Raw genomic sequence first — 22,514 nt, 5'->3', positions numbered from 1 at the left:
CACACAAAGACACAAAGAGACATACGTGTCTTATGGCATATACGAGATGGTGAGAGATGGGATCTTTTACTGTCTTTTAGTTGTGGATAAGGAATCTGCAAAAACCAATGCTTCCTTTTTTTTCATTAAAAGAAAAAACTAATAAGTATATATAAAATATAGAATGTGGGAATAGAGAGAAAATTACTGCACTTATCGGATTTTAATGTTTGATGGCTCCGGCGAGTCCAAGAGTAGTGGTGAAGGTGGATTTGAAGAAGAAACCATGGCAACAGAATCAGCCACTGCATAATAGATGGCATCCTGAGATACCATCAGTTGCTGAGGTCATGGCTGGTGAGTTCTTTAGGGTGGAAATGGTTGATTGGACGGGAGGTGCAGTGAAAGATGATGATTCTGCTGGCGATATTAAGAGCATAGACCTTTCTACTGTAAGGGAGGGGGTTTAGTGAGAAACATGATTACAAACATGAATTGCAAATAGATATAAGTTCTTTTGGTGATTATGCAGGTTCATTACCTGAGTGGACCGATCAAAGTTGTGGATGAGGAAGGTGTTGCAGCCAAGACCGGTGATCTTCTTGCTGTTGACATATGCAACTTGGGTCCTCTTCCAGGAAATGAATGGGGCTTCACTGGTTCGTTTGATAGAGAGAATGGCGGCGGGTTCTTGACTGACCATTTCCCTTGTGCAACCAAAGCTATTTGGTACTTTGAAGGGATTTATGCCTACTCTCCTCAAATTCCTGGTTAGAACATAACATCGTCCTGCTTTTTTTGTCAAGCAGATTAGTAGCAACAACCATGTAGCTTTCCTTGTTATGAGGTGTTTTGTTGACTATTCACATGCTAAATATCTTCACATCACGGCACGGCAGGAGTACGGTTTCCAGGTTTGACACATCCAGGAATCATTGGCACTGCACCATCAAAAGAACTCCTGAGAATTTGGAATGAAAGGGAAAGACATTTAGAAGAAAGTGGTCTCAAATCCCTATCACTATGCGAGGTTGTGCATCAGCGGCCACTGGCAAACCTACCAACAAGTAAAGGATGCCTCCTCGGGAATGTAAGCTACATACCAAAACGATATTTACTGAGGCCATAACAGTGTTTTTTAAGGTGTATACGATGGTACTAACCTCTGAACTCGTGAGGATCCTTACATAATGCTCTTGTAGATTGAAGAGGGAACACCAGAATGGGAAAGGATTTCAAAGGAGGCTGCAAGGACAATACCAGGAAGAGAAAACGGAGGAAACTGTGACATAAAGAACCTAAGCAGAGGCTCTAAAATATATCTTCCAGTGTTTGTAGAAGGGGCTAATCTAAGCACTGGTGACATGCATTTCTCACAAGGTGATGGTGAGATCTCATTCTGCGGAGCCATTGAGATGAGTGGATTTCTAGAACTCAAGTATGTGCATACGTTCCTAATTGTACTTTTCTACCAATTCTCTACTCCATAAGTTTTCTTAAATGTTCTCGTTTTTTTTTTGCAGTGTTTAATAAAAAATTATGACCAAAAACTATTCTGTAACTTATCAATAGGTGTGAAATCATAAGAAACGGGATGCAAGAATACCTTACACCAATGGGACCAACCCCTCTCCATGTAAACCCAATCTTTGAGATAGGGCCAGTGGAACCGAGATTCTCAGAGTGGCTGGTCTTTGAGGGTATCAGTGTCGATGAGAGCGGGAAACAACACTACCTAGATGCAACAGTTGCTTACAAACGAGCAGTTCTCAACGCTATAGATTATCTCTCCAAATTTGGTTACTCAAAAGAACAGGTATACTAATCCCTGCAACTAGAAGTTTCTCCGAGAACCAAACTGATCACAAGCATTAAAACTACCAAGAAATTATGGTTGTGAACAGGTATACCTATTACTCTCATGCTGTCCGTGCGAAGGAAGAATATCTGGGATAGTCGATGCTCCAAATGCCGTTGCTACGCTTGCAATACCCACTGCCATCTTTGATCAGGTTTGACATTACATTACAGGCCTTTGGTTACTGCTTAAGTTGAGAACCGATGCCAAACATCTAATGTTTTTTTGCTTATGTTCATGCAGGATATTCGGCCAAAGACTCGAAAAGTTCCAGCAGGACCTCGCATAGTGAAGAAGAAACCAGATGTTCTGAAGAGCACATACGATGGAAAACTTCCAATTACAAAGAATCCAACTTCTTTTTTTCATCTTAGCTTCTACAAAGAGAAATTACATCTAGAAACTAATAACTAATCTGTATTAATCAAGCATATGCTCTGAATAATAATAATTAAAAAAAAAAAAACCATAACTTTGGTATAATAAATCTACTCAAGAAACCATTAGGCACACCCAAAAGAGTTAACTTTACTTTATATCACACCCTTAGATTTCAAAACTATGATCCAATACATTCCTTGTTCTACCTATATCTTCACTAAACAGGCACTTAGAGATAATAAAGTTTCCAGATTTCCACAGAAATAGATGGAACACGCACGCTCTTAATTCTACCTCTTCTCGTCACTTCCGGAATCAAATGAAGCTTGATAGGCCTGAGCTCTACTTCAAAACACCGACCTGCTGAATCGTGGCAAGAAATATATAGTCGACGAACTGAGAAACCGAAATTTGAAGAACGAAACGTTACTTGCCCAGAATAAAACACGAAAGAGAGAAGACGATAAGGAGAACGAAGCAGCAGCAGTTTTAGGCCCATAAAGCCCAATAGTTTATCACGACACATATGTCTCTTTTCCGGGTAAATTGAATCCTCGGAAATAATTAATTGGATTACTAATTCGTTGATAAATAATACTCCCTAGACCCTAGATTTTATAAAAATTTGATTTTAAAAATACACATATCATCAACATAGTCATTTATGTACGCGTATAATAAAAGTGTAACCCATCCAACATAATCTTTGTTTGTCGATGTTGTTTGTTCAAATCATCAAATGCTTAACTCAGCTGGTTCATTAAGCAGAGACACACACGTATATAATATAGTATATATTAATTAAATGTCTTGGTAATTTGAAGACAAAGTTTATCATATAGTAATAATCAACGATGTAGGATCTAACCCTACATATCAAGATTTGATCAAATGAAGCTAAAACAGGTAATTAATGTTGATTCCGTAAATCTCTCCAACTGTTGAGCCAAGGTTTACTAAACATGATTACGACATGTAATTTAAAAGAGGCCTAAAGAAGACAAACATTTTCACGAGACTATCGGTACTGAGGTTACTTGTGTCGTCGTCTACATTTATGTTCATGCTCACACACACACACACATGACACATCCATGCGTCGTGTGGGATGTGTATGGAAGATGATATTGATGATTGTGATGATGGAATGGGCTTTGATTTGACAAGACGAGAGTCACGAATTTGAGGAACGATGATATGATATAGAGATATATTATTACTTCAATTTCTCTATCGTCTGTACTCTCAGTAGACATCGCTCCCTGTCTTTCTCTTTTATCATCCGTAGCGGAAGACAAGTCGAAATATATAATATACTAGTATATATCTATTATTATACACAATGCATACTATTTTTTGTGTCTTGGTATTTATAGAAATGCCAGTACAGTCATTTTTCTGAACTATATTTTATAAAATGATACAGACATTTTTAGTGTTTTAGATTCACTGACACTAGAAACTCTAACAATAATTTGACATTATAGCATGATCCACAAATTTTTCATAATCATTCATGATAACTAGATCTATATGATTTCTTTTCTGGACGATATCATTTGAAAACTCCAATGATATGTATTTTTAGACATTGATGCATTTGACTTGTATTACAATTAATTACTATCGCGTTCAAGACAAAATACTATTTTGCAGTACAATAATATGATCTGTGGAATATGAAAACGAGGGAAGCTCCGAGTTAGAGCCAAGAGGCACCGAAACAATAAACCTGCAACTCCAAGCAGAAGTCCCATCTTGTTCCTTTGACTATTTTCTTCTTCTCTCAAATAAGATAAAAATCCTTAACAAAGTCCAATTCACACTTTTATTTATGCACACCTTCTTATGCAAATGTTCTTTTATTATTTTAAACCAAAATGTGCCATGGCCTGGTTGCTTATTTTAGACTAAGAGCATTTGCATTAGCGTATATTTCATCTGTCCTTCATAATAAAATGATTTAATTTAAATCAAAATGTGTGATTATGCGAAGGAACGTTCCTTTAAAGGGGACGTTTATTTGTCCGTCTTTCCTTACCCGTGGCATGCTCTCGGTTGTTTGTGTTGTTTGGGTAGGGGATAGAAAAAAATTGAACCATCGACTTCTATTTTTTATCTCCGACTCTCTCTCTCTTGTTTCTATCTCTCTCGACGGCGACTTGTTTTGCCGGCGAAAGCATCCGAATCGATCTGCGGTATCATCTAGAAGATTATTCGCCGGTATCAATTGAAAGGAGGTTAGTGTTCTACTCGTGTTCGATTTTATGGTTTGCTATATTGTTTCTGGGATTCGAAATTGTTTCTCGATTTAGGGTTCTCGATTTATTAGTCTCTGATTTGTTATTAGAGTTCGATTTAGGGTTATGGGTTTCGATTATTTATCCTGAATTTAATCTCTCGATTTAGGGTTCTGTGATTAGTTTAGGGTTTCGTCGATTTAGGGTTCTGCGATTAGTTTAGGGCTTCGTCTCTGGTTAGGGTTTCGATTATTTTTCCTCTGATTCGGTACGTCTGGTCTTTGATTGTTTAGTCTCTGGTTCGATTGTTCTCGATAATAGTTTTATCTTTGGGTTTACGGTGCAAATGTTGATGATTTTTGTTTAGATTTAGGGTTTTGGATTATGTCTCAGTTTTGGTTCGAATTAGTTTTTTAGATTATGTCTTTGGGGTTAGCTGGATGAGTGTATGAGTTTCTGGCTTTGTCTCTTTGTTATTTTGTTTGGATAATGTTAATTCTTTTATGTTAAACTGACTATACCTTGCATATTGTTTGCTGTTCATGAGTTTCCTCAGCGTCACTTAAAGATAGCAACACATCACGGGAAATCACAGAAGAAGCAGTTGACAATCATTGAGTCAGAGGTAAATTTTTTTTTTTTTAATGCTTTGGTTGTTGATTAGTTGTTCTTTGTATTGGTCTCAATAATTGATTTGGTAAACAAATTTATATGATAGGTTCTTGATCATAAATTGTTTTGGTTGGTGTAGACTTGGTCTCATTCATTGCTTTGCTTGTAATAGTGATCTATTTAAAGAAATCTGTTAAAAGTTATGAGAATATATATTATTAGTGGTAATGATCTCTGCTTATTGTAATCTAACTTAATTGTGATCAAACTTATATATTAAAACCGTAAATATTTTGTCTTAAACCATCTCCTCTATCAATTTAATGGGATACTAGAATGCTTTGTAGTTGTGTATTGGTGTAGTTGTGTTAGTTGTGTATTGGTGTAGTTGTGTACGAGTATGGTTTGCAGTTGTCATAAATTGTGATTAGACTTAGGTTGTTGTAAGTTAGGTCATTATGAATGGTAACTTATTACCTGATATCTTTTCACAATTTAAACACCAAACCCGCCTTCAATCTTTCTCCATCTTCTTCTATCTCTCTTCTTTGTTAAACCAACAACATTTCCGAGTCCTCATCATCTAAAACTCTTCTGCTATGAGTTCTTACAATCCATTCTGTCAGTCCTCTAGTTATTTAGAGCTTCTCAACAGTCAAGGAGAGTCTCTTAACCAAGAAAACTCTCCTTATGAGAGTTTTCCATCACCTGGCGACAATGTTGCTTACGAAGTACCTCCTTACTCGTCTCAAGAATCTCAAGATGTACCTCTTTCTCAAGAGACACCTGCCAGGAAGAACAGGAAGAAATGGAATCCGGCCGATGATAAAATTCTTATCAGTGCGTGGCTGAACACTTCAAAGGACCCGATTATTGCAAATCAACAGAAGGGAGGAAGCTTTTGGCAAAGGGTTAACAAATACTATGCAGAGACTCCTCATGCTCTAGCCAATGGTGAACAAGGGATGAACATAAACTGTAAGCAGAGGTGGTTTAGAATCAATGAGTGCACAAACAAGTTTTGCGGGGCTTACGCAGCTGCAGAGAGACTAAACAGTAGTGGACACTCTGAGAACGATGTGGTAAAGATGGCTCATGACATCTACTTCGCTGAACAAAAGACGAAGTTTACAATGGAGCATTGCTGGTGTTTGTTAAGGTTTGAGCAGAAATGGATGAATCTTAACGCTCTTAACAACACTTCAACTTCAGTCAGAACAAAGAGGAAACCTGTTTCAAAGGCAGCTTCACAATCCGAGACAGCTTCACAATCCGAGGCAGCTTCACAATCCGAGACAGCTTCACAATCCGAGTCAACCCACAGTGAGCAAGTCTTTGAGGAAAGGCCTCAAGGTATCAAGGCTGCAAAGGCCAGGAGGAACAATTCTCAGGGGAAGGCTCTTGCTGACTATAAGAGCATGTGGGAAGTAAAGAAGGTGGATATGGCTGAAAAGGAGAAGCTACAGAAGCTTGGCATACTAGACACACTTCTCGCCAAACCAGAACCACTTAGTGAAGTTGATCAACTTATCAAGGATAAGATAGTGGCTCAGTATTTCTGAGATTGTTGTTACTTTGTATGATTTTCTTAGTAGCTAAGTTCGAATTTCTGTTTTAGTTCTGATTGTGTCAAACTGTTCTTGTATGATTAATCTATTATCCTTGTGTTTCTGACTGTGTCAATCTATTCTCTATGTGTATATGTTTCATATAAATAAGATGGGCCATGACAACAGCTACTCTCAGCCTGATTCGTCAGACCAAGCTGTGGACAGTGAGATAAAAGCTTTGATTCGGATGGATGAGGCTGAGAGTAGCTTCATGAATGCTGAGGTGACTCAATACCCTCCTCAACCTGAGTTTGAGTTCGGATTCCCGAAGGTATGCTATTGTGGTGGTCAGCCCCTCTTATCTACAAGTTACAACAGATGGTATGGTCAGCCCCTCTTATTTTCATATTGCTATGTTTAACTGATTATTAAGTGATTTGCTAATTATATATGTTAATGCAGGTTCTACACATGTGGGAATGTTGATGATGGAGAGATGCATATTCACAAGTGGTGGGATGAAGCTGTTATGGAGGAGATGAGAGAGATTGGCAGACAATGTGACGTCCTGTCTCAGAAGGTAGATAACCTTCCAATCTCGACTAACTATGAGACAGCGCAGACAATCGACCGGTTAGAGAAGGAAATATTTGAGCTATGGAAGACCAGAAATAGGATTAGAAATGGTTTTGTATTGATGGTTTTGGTATTGATGATTTTTGTATTGATGGTTTTGTATTGCTGGTTTTTGTATTGATGGTTTAGTATTGATGATGGTTGTATTGATGGTTTTGTATTGCTTTTGTGGTATCCTTGTTATATGGTTGAAGTCACGGATCATTACTGTGGTAGTCACAAGATTTTGTCACAAGCTTTTGTTTTTATTGCTTTTGTCACATTGCTTGAAGTCACGGATCATCACGGATTGAGTAACACAAAATCATTTGCTATATATATGTTTCTCTTGTAACACAAAACCAAACAAATGAGCTAGACAAGATTTCCACTTCTCTTTTTCTTTCTTTCCTCAAGAAGATAACAAGATCTACACTTCTCCTTTTTTTTCTAAATGGCATCTTCATCATACCATTATCACTACCAAAGAGATGGTATGGATGATGATTTTGATGCATATTTTGATAATTATGCTGAAAATTCTAATCTCATTCAAGAACCAACAAAGCCGCACAAACGGATTTTTATCTCAAGAAACCGAGAAGAAGGCCACAATAATCTTTGGAATGATTATTTCAGTGATACTCCAACATACCCGGACTATTTATTTCGGCGACGGTTTCGCATGCACAAGCCATTGTTCATGCGTATTGTGCAACGTCTCTCTACAGAAGTCGAGTATTTCCGTCAATCCCAGGATGCAACCGGTCGGGCTAGTCTGTCACCTATACAAAAATGTACTGCAGCAATTCGCCAATTGGCATATGGTACTGCCGCCGACACAGTAGACGAGTATGTACGAATTGGTGGTTCAACAGCTCGGAAATGTTTGCACGAGTTTACCGCCGCAATAATCCTGTTGTTTGGCGATGAATACCTAAGACGTCCCAGACCGGACGACCTAGAAAGACTACTCTATGAAAATGAAAAACGTGGATTTCCCGGGATGGTTGGGAGCATTGACTGTATGCATTGGGGGTGGAAGAATTGTCCAACAGCTTGGAAAGGGATGTATTCACGATCAACCGGAAAACCTACAATCGTGCTGGAGGCGGTAGCTTTGTACGACCTTTGGATATGGCATGCTTTTTTTGGAGCTCCAGGTACTATGAACGATCTTAATATTCTAGATCGATCAAATGTTTTTGATGACATTCTTAACGGTAAAGCTCCGGAGGTCAACTACTTTGTCAACGGAAGGGAGTACAATTTGGCGTACTATCTCACCGATGGTATTTATCCTAAATGGGCCACTTTTATACAATCTATCCGGCTTCCACAAGGTATGAAAAATTCTCTCTTCTCTAAAAAACAAGAAGCTGTGCGGAAAGATGTTGAGCGTGCATTTGGAGTCTTGCAAGCTAGATTCGCCGTTATTAAAAATCCATCTCGTTTATGGGATAAAAACAAAATAGCAAATGTTATGAGAGCATGCATAATACTCCATAATATGATTGTCGAGGATGAACGAGGAACATACAGTTACCGAAACATTGTTTCTGAATTTCAACACGGAGAAGATGTGGATCAAACATATACCGTCGGTGCCGCCAGCTTGAGTTCAAATATGAGCACAACGATTACTCGTCTTACAGAAATTCGGGATAAAAAAGTCCATGAACGGTTAAAAAAAGATTTGATTGAGCATATTTGGACTAACTTTGGACATCTTCCAGATAATGAAGATTGATTAAAAAAATTCTATGAATTGAATAAAATGTTTGTTTTTATCTTTGATGTTTGTATGGTTTATGTTTTTTATCTTTCATGTTTTAATTGTATATTTTGTTTTTTTTTCAAGTTTTTGTAACTTTTTATTTTTTTAATGTTTTTAATGTCAATGTTATATGTTTTATTTAAATTAAAACTTTAATATGTTTTTATTTATTAATTTAAATAATTAATTTTTTAATTTAATAAATCTATTATTTTCTCCAGGGGACCAACTCTGAGGGATACCAATGCTCGTACTAAACTTTAGAAACTCTCAAAATAAGATTAATATATTTGAAGGACCATAAATTGTCCTTTACCAATGCACATGCTCTAATGGGTTTCTTTTTATGATTATAGCTAGTTTTTACCCCCCTAAATAAAAAGTATAGTTCTATTTCTTATTTCCATTCATTTGAAAAAACAACATACAGAATTTGGAGTAGAAAACATTTTTTATTTGGAGAATCGACTATCCCAGCATGATTTATCCCGAATTTATTTTTAGAACATAATAGAAAGAAAAAAAACGCATATTATCGTTTGTTTTTGAATTACAATTAGCCTGGGAGGGAGCATACAATTAACGGCACAATCTTTCGAGACGCATATTCAATTTTTATTATCGTGTTAATATATTCACAAATGTGGACAATCTGAATATTTTCCAAAATAAAAAGAAATTGAGTAGATAATCACTAGGAGATATTTTAGTGTATATTGGAAAAAGGTTACACAAAGCTCTGATTTTCTTATATAGTAGATCTCTGATTGTTCCTGCCACAAACATCGTGATTCTGTATGAAACGTCATCTCAAGCACTCTTAATTATCGTCCACCATTCCCCCCTATCATAATGCATTCTTACACATACCCTTATATTTACACTTTTATATATTCGTGTGTATATATCTCTATATATATATATTTAATTATAATCCAACATTCAAGATCGTCGTGAAGTAACTCTTATCTGCTGGTAGAAATCGAATCTGGTAATCATACAAAAAAAGTATTTGATTTATCTATCGTATGCTCTTATTTTGGATTGTATTATCTATCCATATAGCCGTATAGTGACATATTTTGAGATATATATGCATGAACCTAAACGGGTATTAGAAATGATGATTCAAAGTTGTTTCAGGGATATAGGATATAGATAGGCAACATGCATATAAGTTTTGGTGATCTCCCCGAGCTTCAAGGCCCGTACCTAATATAAAATATATTATCTTATTTTAAAATTATTTCATAACACAAACAAAAATCTTAAAAGTTCATTTACGTTAGTGTGAAATTAATGTTTGAATTGACACTTCCTTAGTGTCTCTGCCCGGCCGCTTTGTGCCCGCAACATTCACAGCTGGATTTACAGTTTTCCAGCAAAGAGAAGAGATAATACACAAAAAGGACATAATCGTCAAGTAACTCGTATCCGACATAAGTCGGTAAAACAAAAAAAGTTGGTCTGACTTCTGTTGGCTTTGACTGGTCTTAGACTCTTAAGCCTCTCAACTGTTTCGTTTTTTAAACTTCCTTAATTAAGTTGATCTGTTGATGTATTGGTTCTCTCGTGTAGCTAAGCTAAAATAGCTAATTACGCAAAAGTTAAAATTGTTAAGTCTCTAATCTTGATATATGACCATCACATGGTATATTGGATCCCGATGCACTCTTGACTCTACGTACGTTTCCAAGTGGTGTTACTGGACACAAACAAACGAATCCGACGGAACGAACATAACAAGTACATAGCTAACTGAATTCATACAGACTTTACATCATACACAACGTCATACGAACTAGATTAACATGTGAATGATCGGGTAATTAGTAGCGCTAATCTCAGTAATAACCGACATTAATATAATATAAGTATTTTTAAAAAATGATCAAATGACTTGCAGAGGAGAGAGCTAGCGACTAAGCTTTTTCGCATTTTGACATTATATATTTATCAAATTGTTGTTTTAAAATAAAGATTCAGTTTCTTAGGTGAGGAAATAATAATAATCATAACTCTGGAAAGTTCGTAACAAACCGACGTCACTCCTCGAGCCACTCCATCCACTAGTTAAAGTCTAGTCTTATCAATTAGTTAGATTCTGGTTATATATATTTGTGGGTCAACTTGCATGAGAAATAGGCTCTTTTTAGTATATTTTGATTATGGATCTGATTAATAACGTAATCAAATCTGTACCGAAAAGTTGTAAATTGAAGCTATAAACTGTTACGGAATAGTGCAAAGCTATAAAAAAGAGCTGTACATGAAAGCTGTACAAAAAAAGTGAAAGTAAAGTTTTTAATAAAGTTTTTGATAAAGTTTTTATGATTGGTAAAAATTAAAAGATGTACCAGTTGTAAAGCTTTGTTTGTGTTACTAATCAAATCCTATGACTTATTTTTATATTTCCCTAACAAACATATTTTAGTTTAGTCATCAGCAATTTTGATATTTTGTTCACAAGACAAATTGGGGGAATATTATATCTTAGTTACATTGTTTCCTACTTGCAACTATTAGTTTATCGTATAACACATTCGCCCAGTAATTTTGATATTTTGTTCACAAGACAAATTGGGGGAATATTATATCTTAGTTACATTGTTTCCTACTTGCAACTATTAGTTTATCGTATCACACATTCGCCCAGTTTGTATCCGCATAGACTGTATATTGGAACGGAGTTGTGTCTCAGGAGAATTTACATGTTTCTAATAATTTTCTTTTACCAATACGTTCCGTAACAAAATCGGAGTAAACAACATTGAACCTGAAATGGTTAGTACTTAGTAAGCAAGTTTTTGTTGCATTTATGCACTGTTTAAACTCTTAGTGGGTCATGTACTTCCAAATTATATATTCAGGTCCAATTTTGTTTACTAGTGACGGTTGTATCTTAGTAACCACAATGACTAAAATAACATTAACCGCACCGCTTCAAATACTGCAATTTTCCGGACCAATTTTCATTACATATGCTAAAATCCATTATCATATCATATCATATCATATCATCAATCTTTGAGCTTTACTAAACTATAATCACGACACCAAAAGAAACCCTACAAGTACATAGTTAAATAAACAATCGTCTCGCAGAAAATGCTCACTTAAAAGGACATGCTCAATGGACCTATTCTATAAACTGTCAAACGAAACTTAACATATTATCTTGGAATGTCCAAAAACGACATGAAAATATATGTGAATGCGAAATTGTATTGCACTTGTCCTACAATAATAGATGTCCTCTGTCAAATACAAAATAAATGTGTTATAATCAATTAGGGTTAACTATGAATAAACCGTACGAAATATCGAATTAAAATATTAAATACGCAGGGATGGACCGGGTTATAACATATCAAGATCGTCTCGTTTTTGATGTCTTCGAGGAATTTGTCTTATGAGTTGTTCGTGATCTTATGATAATTTGACTAATCGTTACAGATGACCATATTTACATAAAATATGATACGTGTTGAACTGTGGACAAGTTAATCTTGACCAAAAAGACAATAATTTGTCTGCTAATTACTCGACACTTTTAGTGATACGATGTGGTCCACGGTATATATATGTATAAACGATCCACATCGTTCCTTAAACTATAGTTTAATCATACGGACAACTTAACATAAATAAAGTCTTTCACATAACATAATAAATCATCTAGATAATGTAACCAGAGACAAAATGTATGATATATGTGTATATTCAGATATATTATTATCATATACTGTAAAGTATGGTGAGATGGAAACAAATGCCTGAAATTACGCACCGTTACAATTTGTCTAATTGCAATTATGCTTTATGATAAATGTCATAACGTAAGCACTTTTGTCAAAACCGAAAACGAAAATGATGTAACTAAGTTACCTAAACGACGTAAAGCTTAGAAAATGGTATGCTGTATGAGTAAGACTCTAAACTTCCAATATTGAAATAGAAACCCAAGACAAAAAAAATGCTCTCTTTAACAACTTTCTATAGCTCTTTGCTGAGCTTCAAATTCTATATACCAAGAGACGAATGGATATTTTAAAAAATGGTCGAAGAGACGAATGATAGTAGTCGCAAGTTATGCTGATAAATTATAAATTGCAGTGACCTTTCAAGTAATTTTATGGACTTTTCGTTTTTCAAAAACAAACCCTACTCAAGGCTCCAAATAATAATAAGAATGGAAAAAGGGTCTTATCATTGTTAGTACTTGTTAGAGACATTTATTGTTTAACCCTCTTTTAAAAATCCTCGCCTAGCACCAATTACGCCCCATAAAATTGCTAGGTCCATCTTCTTCGCCTCGATTAATAACTAATTTCCGCCTAGCATCTATTATACCGTCTAATCCGATTAATTCACGCATAATTTTGTATATACCGATTATTTTTAGAGCCAAATATAAATCAAATATATATATTTCTGTTATTTAGACATTTAAATTAAGAGTTTATGATGTTCTACAATAACTAATGTACAAACTTTTAATTAAAATCATTATTTTTTTCTTAATATTACGTTTTTATGTTTTTACCGTAACTTTAAATACAATACTATAGCTTTATATTTTATTTGATATTTTTATTTTCACATAAACATAATTATACATATATTTCGTACTATATATTTTTAATTTATTATTTATTTAATAAAATAACCCAAAAACTAGTTCCCGATTAATCCCTGTTTAATCTCCGATTTTCTTGCTAGGCACTAGGCCGACTCTGACTGTCCGACTAGCGTCTAACGATTTCTAAAACAGGGTTGTTTACTAAATATACAGACCAAATTTCGGCCTAATGCACAAGTACTTGGCAAAAGCCGAAAAAACAACAGTAATAAACCAAATTAACGAATACTCGTTAAACACGTTTATATTGAAGGGATGAAAGGCAGAACCGGAATAAAAAAAGAGTGGCCCATTTGAAGCCATCCTCTTCGTTTATACTAGTATAGTATTGTTTTAACTTTGGGATCTTAATTAAGCTTGTAAACCTTTTTTAAGTTGTTAACAAAAAGATTTCTCTTTATACTTTTAGCTTTAGTAATCTTGTTTGGCCAAACTCTTTCTGAATATATATTTATTGGTGACTATATATATATATATTGAGTATTTTATGTAGCCAACTAAACTATCATCACTATGTTGGTGTCTACTTAAGTGTTTATATGGACCACGATTTTAAAGATATAAATTTACAAAATACATGTTTCAACCAAATAATTATAATCGTTGATAGTTCAACCGATTACACTAAACAAACGTTATGTCATTTTAAGAGAAAGTGGACCAAACCCTGAATTTTTGGGTGCCGATGACGAAAAAAAAAAAAAGCATTGTGAATATGTTACACACCAAATTAAATAGAACAAAGAACAAAGACCGTAATTCGAATGCTACTTAATCCGGCTGTTCACAGTCGGGCAAGGGCAATTCAATCTTACATTCAGTTTTATTTGATACTTATAAATTGGTTTAATCAGATTGTAGGTTCCTAACTACTAGTTAGAATAATGATCCATTGTTGTTGTACACGGCTCAACTAGAGCTCTATGATAAAGCCATCATGAAATTTTTTTAATATTGATTAATTTTTGTAACATATATAATATAGTGCTCGACAATGTCATAATCAGTTCAAAATTAATCACCTACCAACCTGAACTATATGTTATATATTTTGAGGGGCCACGGCAAATGTGCCGTTTATTTTTTCTGCTTATAATTGTTTATTGTTTTGTGCGTATGGTGTTTCTTGCCTAGTTTCCACTTATACATAATCAAATACCAAGTGGAACTATTTATGAAAAATTATTCTTCGAGAAGTATGGTCACGGTATAATGTAATTTGAGGCTTACTATTTCTAAATGACGTCAGTAAAAATCTCTAATTAAATATATCATGACTTTTAAAAATTTAATTATACAGTTGACAAGTTAGAATTATTGTTACCGTCATATTGATATCGCAATGATACATAGTACTAAATTATCTATTATTATATCTAACGATTAAGTGTAATCAACTACAAATATAGCTGACGGTTGATATTTCGGCTTTTTGAGTATTAAATTGAAGTGTAACCCTCAAATTAGTGATTTATAGTGATGATTGATGTTTCACATATAATCACCTCAAAAAGTATGTATGTATATAAATGAATACGTACTTATATGATAATCATTTGTCATATATATCATCATATACTACATGACCAAACTACCCTTAAGAGGAATACGATAGACATGACCTTTAGGAATTTTGTTTTTTTCCTCTAAATGGATTCCTTGGTCTCTTTTAGCCTAATAGTGAGTGTTTTGAACATTGCGGTTATTTTAGTAAGATTTTTTTTAAGGATTCTTTTGAAGAAACTATTTTATATTTTAAAGTGAAATTTTTTTAATTAAACATATTTTAACTTTTTTTTTATAATGTTTACTCTTGTTTTAGAAATCGCTAGGCGCTAGTCGGGCAGTTGGAATGGGCCTAACACCTAGCGAAAAAATCGAAGATTAAACGGGATTAATCGGAGACTAGTTTTTGAGTTATTTTATTAAATTAATAGTAAATTAAAAATATATAGTACTAAATATATATATAATTATGTTTATGTGAAAAGAAAAATATCAAATAAAATATAAAGCTATAGTATTGTCTTTAAAATTACGGTAAAAATATAAAAACGTAATATTAAGAAAATAAATTATGATTTTAATTAAAAGTTTGTACATTAGTTATTGTAAAACATCATAAACTCTTAATTTAAATGTCTAAATAACAAATATATATATATATACTTGATTTATATTTGGCTCCAAAAATAATCGGTATATACAAAATTATACGGGAATTAATCGGATTAGACGGTATAATCGGATAATCGATGTTAGGCGGGGATTAGTCATTAATCGAAGCGGAGAGAGTGGGTCTAGCGATTTTACGGGGCGTAATTAGTGCTAGGCGGAGATTTTTAAAACAGGGATGTTTACGGTACATTTGTTTTTTCCCTCTTGCAAAACTAGAGCTACTGTATCTATTTTACGCCGATTTAAACATCTGCTAAATTGGTACCTAGACAGTTAATGGAGGAAAAAAATAAAAATATAATTAGGTACTACTCTCTCTTTCCCTCATAGTTTGATGTTTAGGAGTTTTTACATATTTTAATAAAACAATAATTATTGATTTTAACTATATTATTTTTTCTTAGTAAAAATATATTATTTAATTTTAGACTAATAACAATTCAATAATTTAAATGTTTTCAATGATTACTTCTTGAAATTTACAAAATATTGATTTTAATTAATTAAAAATTATAGAAAATTTATCTTTAAAGGACAAAAAAAAATTTTCTAAAACATCCATGTAAGACAGAGGGAGTATTATAGATTGGGTTGAGAGCAAATGATTACTTGGGGTGGTGCAGTGCATCAAAGCTGATGATGTGGAGCTAATAAGTGTGAATTTATGGGCAAAGGAANAAAAAAAAAAAAAAAAAAAAAAAAAAAAAAAAAAAAAAAGGAAATCGAAAAGAGATAGAAACCATAATGAGTTAAGGCAGACATAGCCGCCAGTTTCAACTTCTCACTCCCATTTACAACTTCTCCTTTTGGGCAAGTTTTCTACTCCTACTCCATCAAAGCTCGTCTTAATCACCATTACTCTTGCTCATCATTAAGACCTTGAAGCCCACTATTTTCCAAATCTGATTTGGTGGAGGAAAATAATTAAATGCCCTTAATTGTGAGCAATTTAAGAGAATTAACGCTATTTCAGAATTTGCCTAGATAAACATACCATATGTATACACTCTGAAAATTGAAAGTATATGTGAGAAAATTCCAATTTTTAATAATTATGTGTAATTTAGTCCAATAATTAATATGATAGGATCGTGACCTTTGATTAGTACTACACTTACGAATGGACAATAAACTTAAAAGTATGGAAAGAATATTACCGATCTTTTCAACTTCCAATATAGTAAAATGAGATCTACAAGCAAAAGCGTGAGATCGTAGACAAAAAGACACACCAACGTTAATGACTCCGTTCATTTTCTATATACTGTTTGCTTAAATCAAATTTTCTTTCCTTTTTTTTGCTTGATATAATTATCATTTCTTACGAAAATTTATAAACAAAATTGGGAATCATAGGCGTTTGTAAAGGCGTTTAGTGATTTTATCATTATTGTGTATGATATTTGTTACTCTCTCTCATAAAGATTGATGTTTAGAAGTTTTTACACATTTTAAAAAAACAATGATTACTTAGTTTAAATATATTTTTTCTTTTGACTAAAGAGATATTATTTAATTTTAAACCAATAACAATTCAAACTTTTAAATATTTTCAATGATTAATTCTTGAAGTTTACAAAACATCAATCTTTGTAGAAAAAAACAATATCCCAAAACATCAATTTTTATGAAATAAAGGGAGTACCTTTTAATCCCCTCAAAATCACTTGTCAACTAGTATAAGTTAAAATCTAGTTAGATATCTACCTTACCATTGAGAACTAACTAGGAGTAATATTTATATTTTATAAAAAAAAAAGAAAAAAAAAGGGGAGCTTGGGGGAGGGGGGTACTGTAGAAACTATAAATAGGAATAGGATTGAGAAGAAGAAGTTTAAAAACTCTAGTATCAATCATGAACTACTCGCCTTCTCCAAACTTTTAAAACTCATCATAAATATAAAATAAAAACAAAAAAGTAGCCGGAAAAAAGAAGTCTATTTCTCTTTCCTTTTAAATCCAAATCCTATAAACCCTCCCATAGCTTCTCTGTTCTTTATTACTTATAACTCACGCTATATATATATATATATATAGACAGTCTCTCTATAAATGCTTCTCTTTCCTCTCGAATAATCTTTTCCTCACTTCTCTCATTTCCACACTTTTTATCTATCTATATATATATAATTGGGTTAAGCCCTATCTACTTCACTCTGCTTCTCAGTTATATCATCCTTCTCTCTCTCTCTCTCTCTGTTTGCTCTGTTTTTTATTCTCTTCCCTTTATCTTTCTCTCTGTGAAAGGCACAATTATGATGGTGGTGAGAGAGTACGACCCGAGCCGAGACTTAGCCGGCGTTGAGGACGTGGAGCGACGTTGTGAAGTTGGACCAAGCGGCAAGCTTTCTCTTTTCACCGACCTTTTGGGTGACCCGATTTGTAGGATCCGACATTCTCCTTCCTATCTCATGTTGGTAAGACATAACAAAACTTCCTTTTTTTACTTGTGTCTCTTCTTCTTCTTCTTCCTCCTCCTTGTCCGATTCTTAAGCTCAAAAAAAACCTAAAAGAAGAATAACATAGAGCTTCTTAAACTTCTCAAACCTTTGATTTATTCAAAAAAAAAAACCCCATTCCCATATTTGATTAAAGTTCGTTCCTTTTTTAAGTATCGTTTCTGACTCTTGATAAGATCAAAAGACTCACAGTTTATATTTATTACAAACTTTATTATTCAATTATTTTTAACATGATTGTAATAACCCAAAAAAAAAACAAAACATATGATAACGGAAAACAAAAATCAAATTTGTAACAGGTGGCGGAGATGGGTACGGAGAAGAAGGAGATAGTGGGGATGATTAGAGGATGCATCAAAACCGTTACATGTGGCAGAAAACTCGATTTAAAGCATAAATCCCAAAACGACGCCGTCAAGCCTCTCTACACTAAACTCGCTTACGTTTTGGGTCTTCGTGTCTCTCCTTTCCACAGGTACCGTTCCCTTCTTACTAATCACGCAACACTAATCATTATTATACTAATGTCATTAGTTTTTGGTTTATTAATATTGTTGCAGGAGACAAGGGATTGGGTTTAAGCTCGTGAAGATGATGGAGGAATGGTTCAGACAAAACGGTGCTGAGTACTCTTACATAGCTACTGAAAACGACAACCAAGCTTCGGTTAATCTATTCACTGGCAAATGTGGTTACTCCGAGTTCCGTACGCCGTCGATTTTGGTTAATCCGGTTTACGCTCATCGAGTTAATATCTCGCGAAGAGTCACGGTGATCAAATTGGACCCGGTCGATGCTGAGTCGTTGTACCGACTCCGGTTTAGTACAACCGAGTTTTTCCCGCGGGATATTGATTCGGTTCTCAATAACAAACTCTCTCTCGGGACTTTTGTAGCTGTGCCACGTGGAAGCTGTTATGGATCCGGGTCTGGATCATGGCCCGGTTCGGCTAAGTTCCTCGAGTACCCGCCAGAGTCATGGGCCGTGTTGAGCGTGTGGAACTGTAAAGACTCGTTTCGGTTAGAGGTCCGCGGCGCGTCGAGGCTGAGGCGCGTGGTGGCTAAAACGACTCGGGTGGTTGATAAAACGCTCCCGTTTTTGAAACTCCCTTCGATCCCTTGTGTTTTCGAGCCGTTTGGGCTTCACTTCATGTACGGGATCGGAGGGGAAGGCCCACGCGCGGTGAAGATGGTGAGGTCGCTGTGTGCTCACGCGCATAACCTGGCGAAGGAAGGAGGTTGTGGTGTCCTGGCCACGGAGGTAGCCGGAGAAGAGCCGTTGCGGCGAGGGATACCGCATTGGAAAGCACTATCGTGCGCCGAGGATCTTTGGTGTGTGAAACGGCTTGGGGAAGACTACAGTGACGGCGTTGTTGGTGACTGGACTAAATCGCCACCTGGCGTTTCTATTTTTGTAGACCCCAGAGAATTTTAAAAGTTTTTTTTTTTTTTTTTTTTTAAACCCTACAGTTTTCTTAATGTTAAATTAGGGTCTTTAGTTCTAAGTTTGTTATTAGATCTTGATGGTTCTTTTAGTTTTTAGAATTAGTAATCTTTTTTTTTTTTTGCTTTTTGTTTTGTGGGTGTTTAAATTAGTGGTAAGAGGCAATATCTCCTACTTTTGGGTTTGTGTCTTCTTGTCTTGTAAATGGATCTAGCTTTTTAAGATACTTTTTTTCTGGCCAAAAACTAAAACGCCGACCTGATTGTTTTTATTTATTTATGAATAGAGATAATTTTCATGAACGCACTGATTCGTAGAGTGCTGTAATTTGTTCTCTAATTAAAGACTTAAGACGATGATGTGGAGGAAAAGAACTATTATGAAATAGGAGAATAACTGTATACACATTCTCTCTTAAGGGTAAATAAAATAGATATGATATATATATATATATATATATATTAGTTTAGTTGTTTCTTTTAGGAGGGGGTTTTTGGATCTTAGTACTTTGCTAATTCGAGTTTGATCATATTGATAGAGATATTGGAGAATAGAAACACCTTTTGTGATATCGCCTAGCTAATCTTACGTGTAAATGACATGCATATCAATGTCATGGACCACACTTTTTCTCCAAATATGGTCCTAAAGATGTTCAACTGATAGATTTATATGTTTCTTTTGTTGGTTTGCGGTTGCATGATGAAACCTTTGAATCGGGGTTGAGAACGTGTCCTTGTCCGAAAGAGGTATTTTCGAGTCGAGAGCACCGATCGAGTCAGGGAAAGTTTATACTATAAGGTCCTTTGATCATCACATAATAAGACATGTGGATAACTCCAATCGAGGAGTTATACTTTGTGTGTGTGGATTAGATTTATGTTATAACGATTGGTATATTACATGTTTGTATGTTGACCGTAGGTTTGTTTTTAGTGTCGATAGTTAATTTATGATTACATTTTGTATTTCTTTGGCAATACATAAGTGAAAATGAATGTGTTACTAAACTTATATGTATGTAACAATGAGACGATATCTAGATGAAGTGAGTTCAACTAGTTTAAATGGTGTGGTTTTAATGTTATTGGATTCAACTATATGCCACATCACACATATACTATTAAAAGATATTTTTTTGTTTTAGATTTAGCTCGTAAAAGAAAATCTAATGGGAAATTAGGTTATAGTCTTCACGGAGTTCTCAAGTAGACGATCATGTGAATCTCAACTCTCAAGGATCCTAAAGCACTAGTATTAAAAAAAAGATAGAGAGAGAGAGTTATATCAAAATTTTAAGAATGGTAGTTTCTTCTCGATCAAATCAACGAGATCCGTATAATTTATATTAGACGTGACTCGTGTGAGTCCACAAAAGCACTAGGATAACAACACCTAAAGTGCAAAAACAAAAAAGCAAATGGATGATTAATTAAGTGTGTAAATGGTAACAGTGGTTGGGATGGAGAAATCCATCAGTGTATTAGATTTCTGTATTTTTAGTATGGTCAATAGATCGCAGCGGTCTAACTTTATTTTGTGAATAAAAATGGTCCGCAGTTAGTATGCTGTTGTGGTTTTGTTTCTATTTTTTCTTACCACATTACTACGAAATATAATTGATGAATGATAAATAAAAGACGGTTTAATTTACATATGAATTTGTCCATTCCAACTAATGCAACCATTCATATCCTAAATAGCGTACACATGAATATTTAAATAGCGTTATTTACAAATCTATCGCGAATGAAATAAGTTTTGGTTACGTTCAACTATATATGTTCTTTAAAAATCTACCTAAGATTTGTAACTCTTCGATTAAAGTGACAGATATTATAACACCCATTAAAATCAATCATTATGTGAAATCAGTTTGAAAGATATTCATAATTCATAGAAATGTGGGCGTGTTTCAGTGAGCAACACCCCACGCAAACATCTCATTCTCATCCATCCCCCACAAAAATCCGGGCGTGATATGTATTCGAATGGAATATTCATTATGCGAGTGCGTCCGTAAAGAAAATGATGTAACAACATTAGTGAACCTATATATAAAATATATGTATATTCTTTTTTGTTGTTTTCCAAAACAATATGTATATAGGATAAATTTTTTTAATGAAAAGAAAAGGAAACGACGAAGAAGATTTTCAGCACAATGACGGTGGTAAGTCAATTTAAAGTAACATTTTTTTGTCGGTCTAGAATTATGGGTTACTTTAGCATTTTGTCATTTATCCAAATTTTTACGGGTAGCTTCCAAATAATTATAAATTTATAATGTCTGAACCAAAAAAAAAAGGTTTGCTGAATTTTTTTTCTAATGAGATTATTTTAGTTTTTGTTAAGATACTAAGATATATTTTCACCCCAAAAAGAAAAGATATTAAAATATTATTACTGCAATATAATTTTTACTTTTAACGTACTTTTCATTTATTTTATAAATTAAATATCTCGAATATATACAAATTTAATTCAAATTGATGTTAAACGACAATGGAAAAAATAGCTTCGAATGTTAAAAGGCTCGGAGATATGACATACCGACTTGGGCCTTAGTCCATAAATCTCGATACTTGGTTACTTGTCTGTACGCAAGTAACAAAATAACGTCAAAGACTTGCAAAAATTATTATGGTTTCCTAATTTGTAAAATCAACCATTTGTTGTTAATGATCTATTAACAAATTAATTTTCTGAAATTTGTAGCTCGTCACGAGTTTACTTATTAGAAGATGTTTTGTAAAGCAATTTAAAAAAAAAAAAAA

General features: G+C 34.2%; 3 protein-coding genes and 1 long non-coding RNA gene across 6 annotated transcripts in view; 3 read left to right on the top strand and 1 right to left on the bottom strand.

Annotated features, from left to right (window-relative positions):
* Positions 1 to 2,324, top strand: part of LOC104721007 (formamidase-like) — a 4,345-nt gene extending 2,021 nt beyond the window's left edge. The window contains exons 1-8 of one of the 3 annotated variants that reach the window (XM_010438911.2): positions 26 to 431; positions 512 to 749; positions 879 to 1,069; positions 1,182 to 1,257; positions 1,360 to 1,417; positions 1,552 to 1,795; positions 1,884 to 1,991; positions 2,081 to 2,324. In XM_010438911.2, the coding sequence (XP_010437213.1) occupies positions 213 to 431; positions 512 to 749; positions 879 to 1,069; positions 1,182 to 1,257; positions 1,360 to 1,417; positions 1,552 to 1,795; positions 1,884 to 1,991; positions 2,081 to 2,251 (1,305 nt within the window). In that variant the 5' untranslated portion in view covers positions 26 to 212 and the 3' untranslated portion in view covers positions 2,252 to 2,324. Of the gene's footprint in view, positions 1 to 25; positions 432 to 511; positions 750 to 878; positions 1,070 to 1,181; positions 1,418 to 1,551; positions 1,796 to 1,883; positions 1,992 to 2,080 lie in introns of those variants that run through there. The other 2 variants (XM_010438910.2, XM_019232782.1) reach the window with 2 other exon arrangements.
* Positions 339 to 1,678, bottom strand: LOC104721006. Its single transcript, XR_756885.1, has 4 exons — positions 1,586 to 1,678; positions 1,143 to 1,224; positions 521 to 920; positions 339 to 429 (listed from the first exon to the last, which is right to left on the bottom strand). It is a non-coding gene; the product is annotated as an uncharacterized LOC104721006 (long non-coding RNA).
* Positions 5,670 to 6,632, top strand: LOC104727524 (glutathione S-transferase T3-like). The gene has a single exon (XM_010446622.1). The coding sequence runs from the start codon at positions 5,670 to 5,672 to the stop codon at positions 6,630 to 6,632; it is 963 nt and encodes a 320-aa protein (XP_010444924.1).
* Positions 17,857 to 20,039, top strand: LOC104721003 (probable N-acetyltransferase HLS1). The gene is made up of 3 exons (XM_010438906.2): positions 17,857 to 18,249; positions 18,594 to 18,769; positions 18,855 to 20,039. The coding sequence occupies exons 1-3, from the start codon at positions 18,088 to 18,090 to the stop codon at positions 19,726 to 19,728; spliced, it is 1,212 nt and encodes a 403-aa protein (XP_010437208.1). The 5' UTR covers positions 17,857 to 18,087; the 3' UTR covers positions 19,729 to 20,039.

This window comes from Camelina sativa, chromosome 11 (assembly GCF_000633955.1).
Source record: "Camelina sativa cultivar DH55 chromosome 11, Cs, whole genome shotgun sequence".
Lineage (NCBI taxonomy): Eukaryota > Viridiplantae > Streptophyta > Magnoliopsida > Brassicales > Brassicaceae > Camelina > Camelina sativa.
The sequence above is the reverse complement of the archived record's forward strand: the minus strand, read 5'-3'. Positions and strand labels throughout refer to the sequence as shown.

Coding starts and splice junctions, on each gene's coding strand:
- LOC104727524 (XM_010446622.1), top strand. CDS start 5,670: ATGAGTTCTTACAATCCATTCTGTCAGTCCTCTAGTTATTTAGAGCTT.
- LOC104721003 (XM_010438906.2), top strand. CDS start 18,088: ATGATGGTGGTGAGAGAGTACGACCCGAGCCGAGACTTAGCCGGCGTT. Junction 18,250..18,593: donor CTCCTTCCTATCTCATGTTG/GTAAGACATAAC, acceptor AATTTGTAACAG/GTGGCGGAGATGGGTACGGA. Junction 18,770..18,854: donor CGTGTCTCTCCTTTCCACAG/GTACCGTTCCCT, acceptor ATATTGTTGCAG/GAGACAAGGGATTGGGTTTA.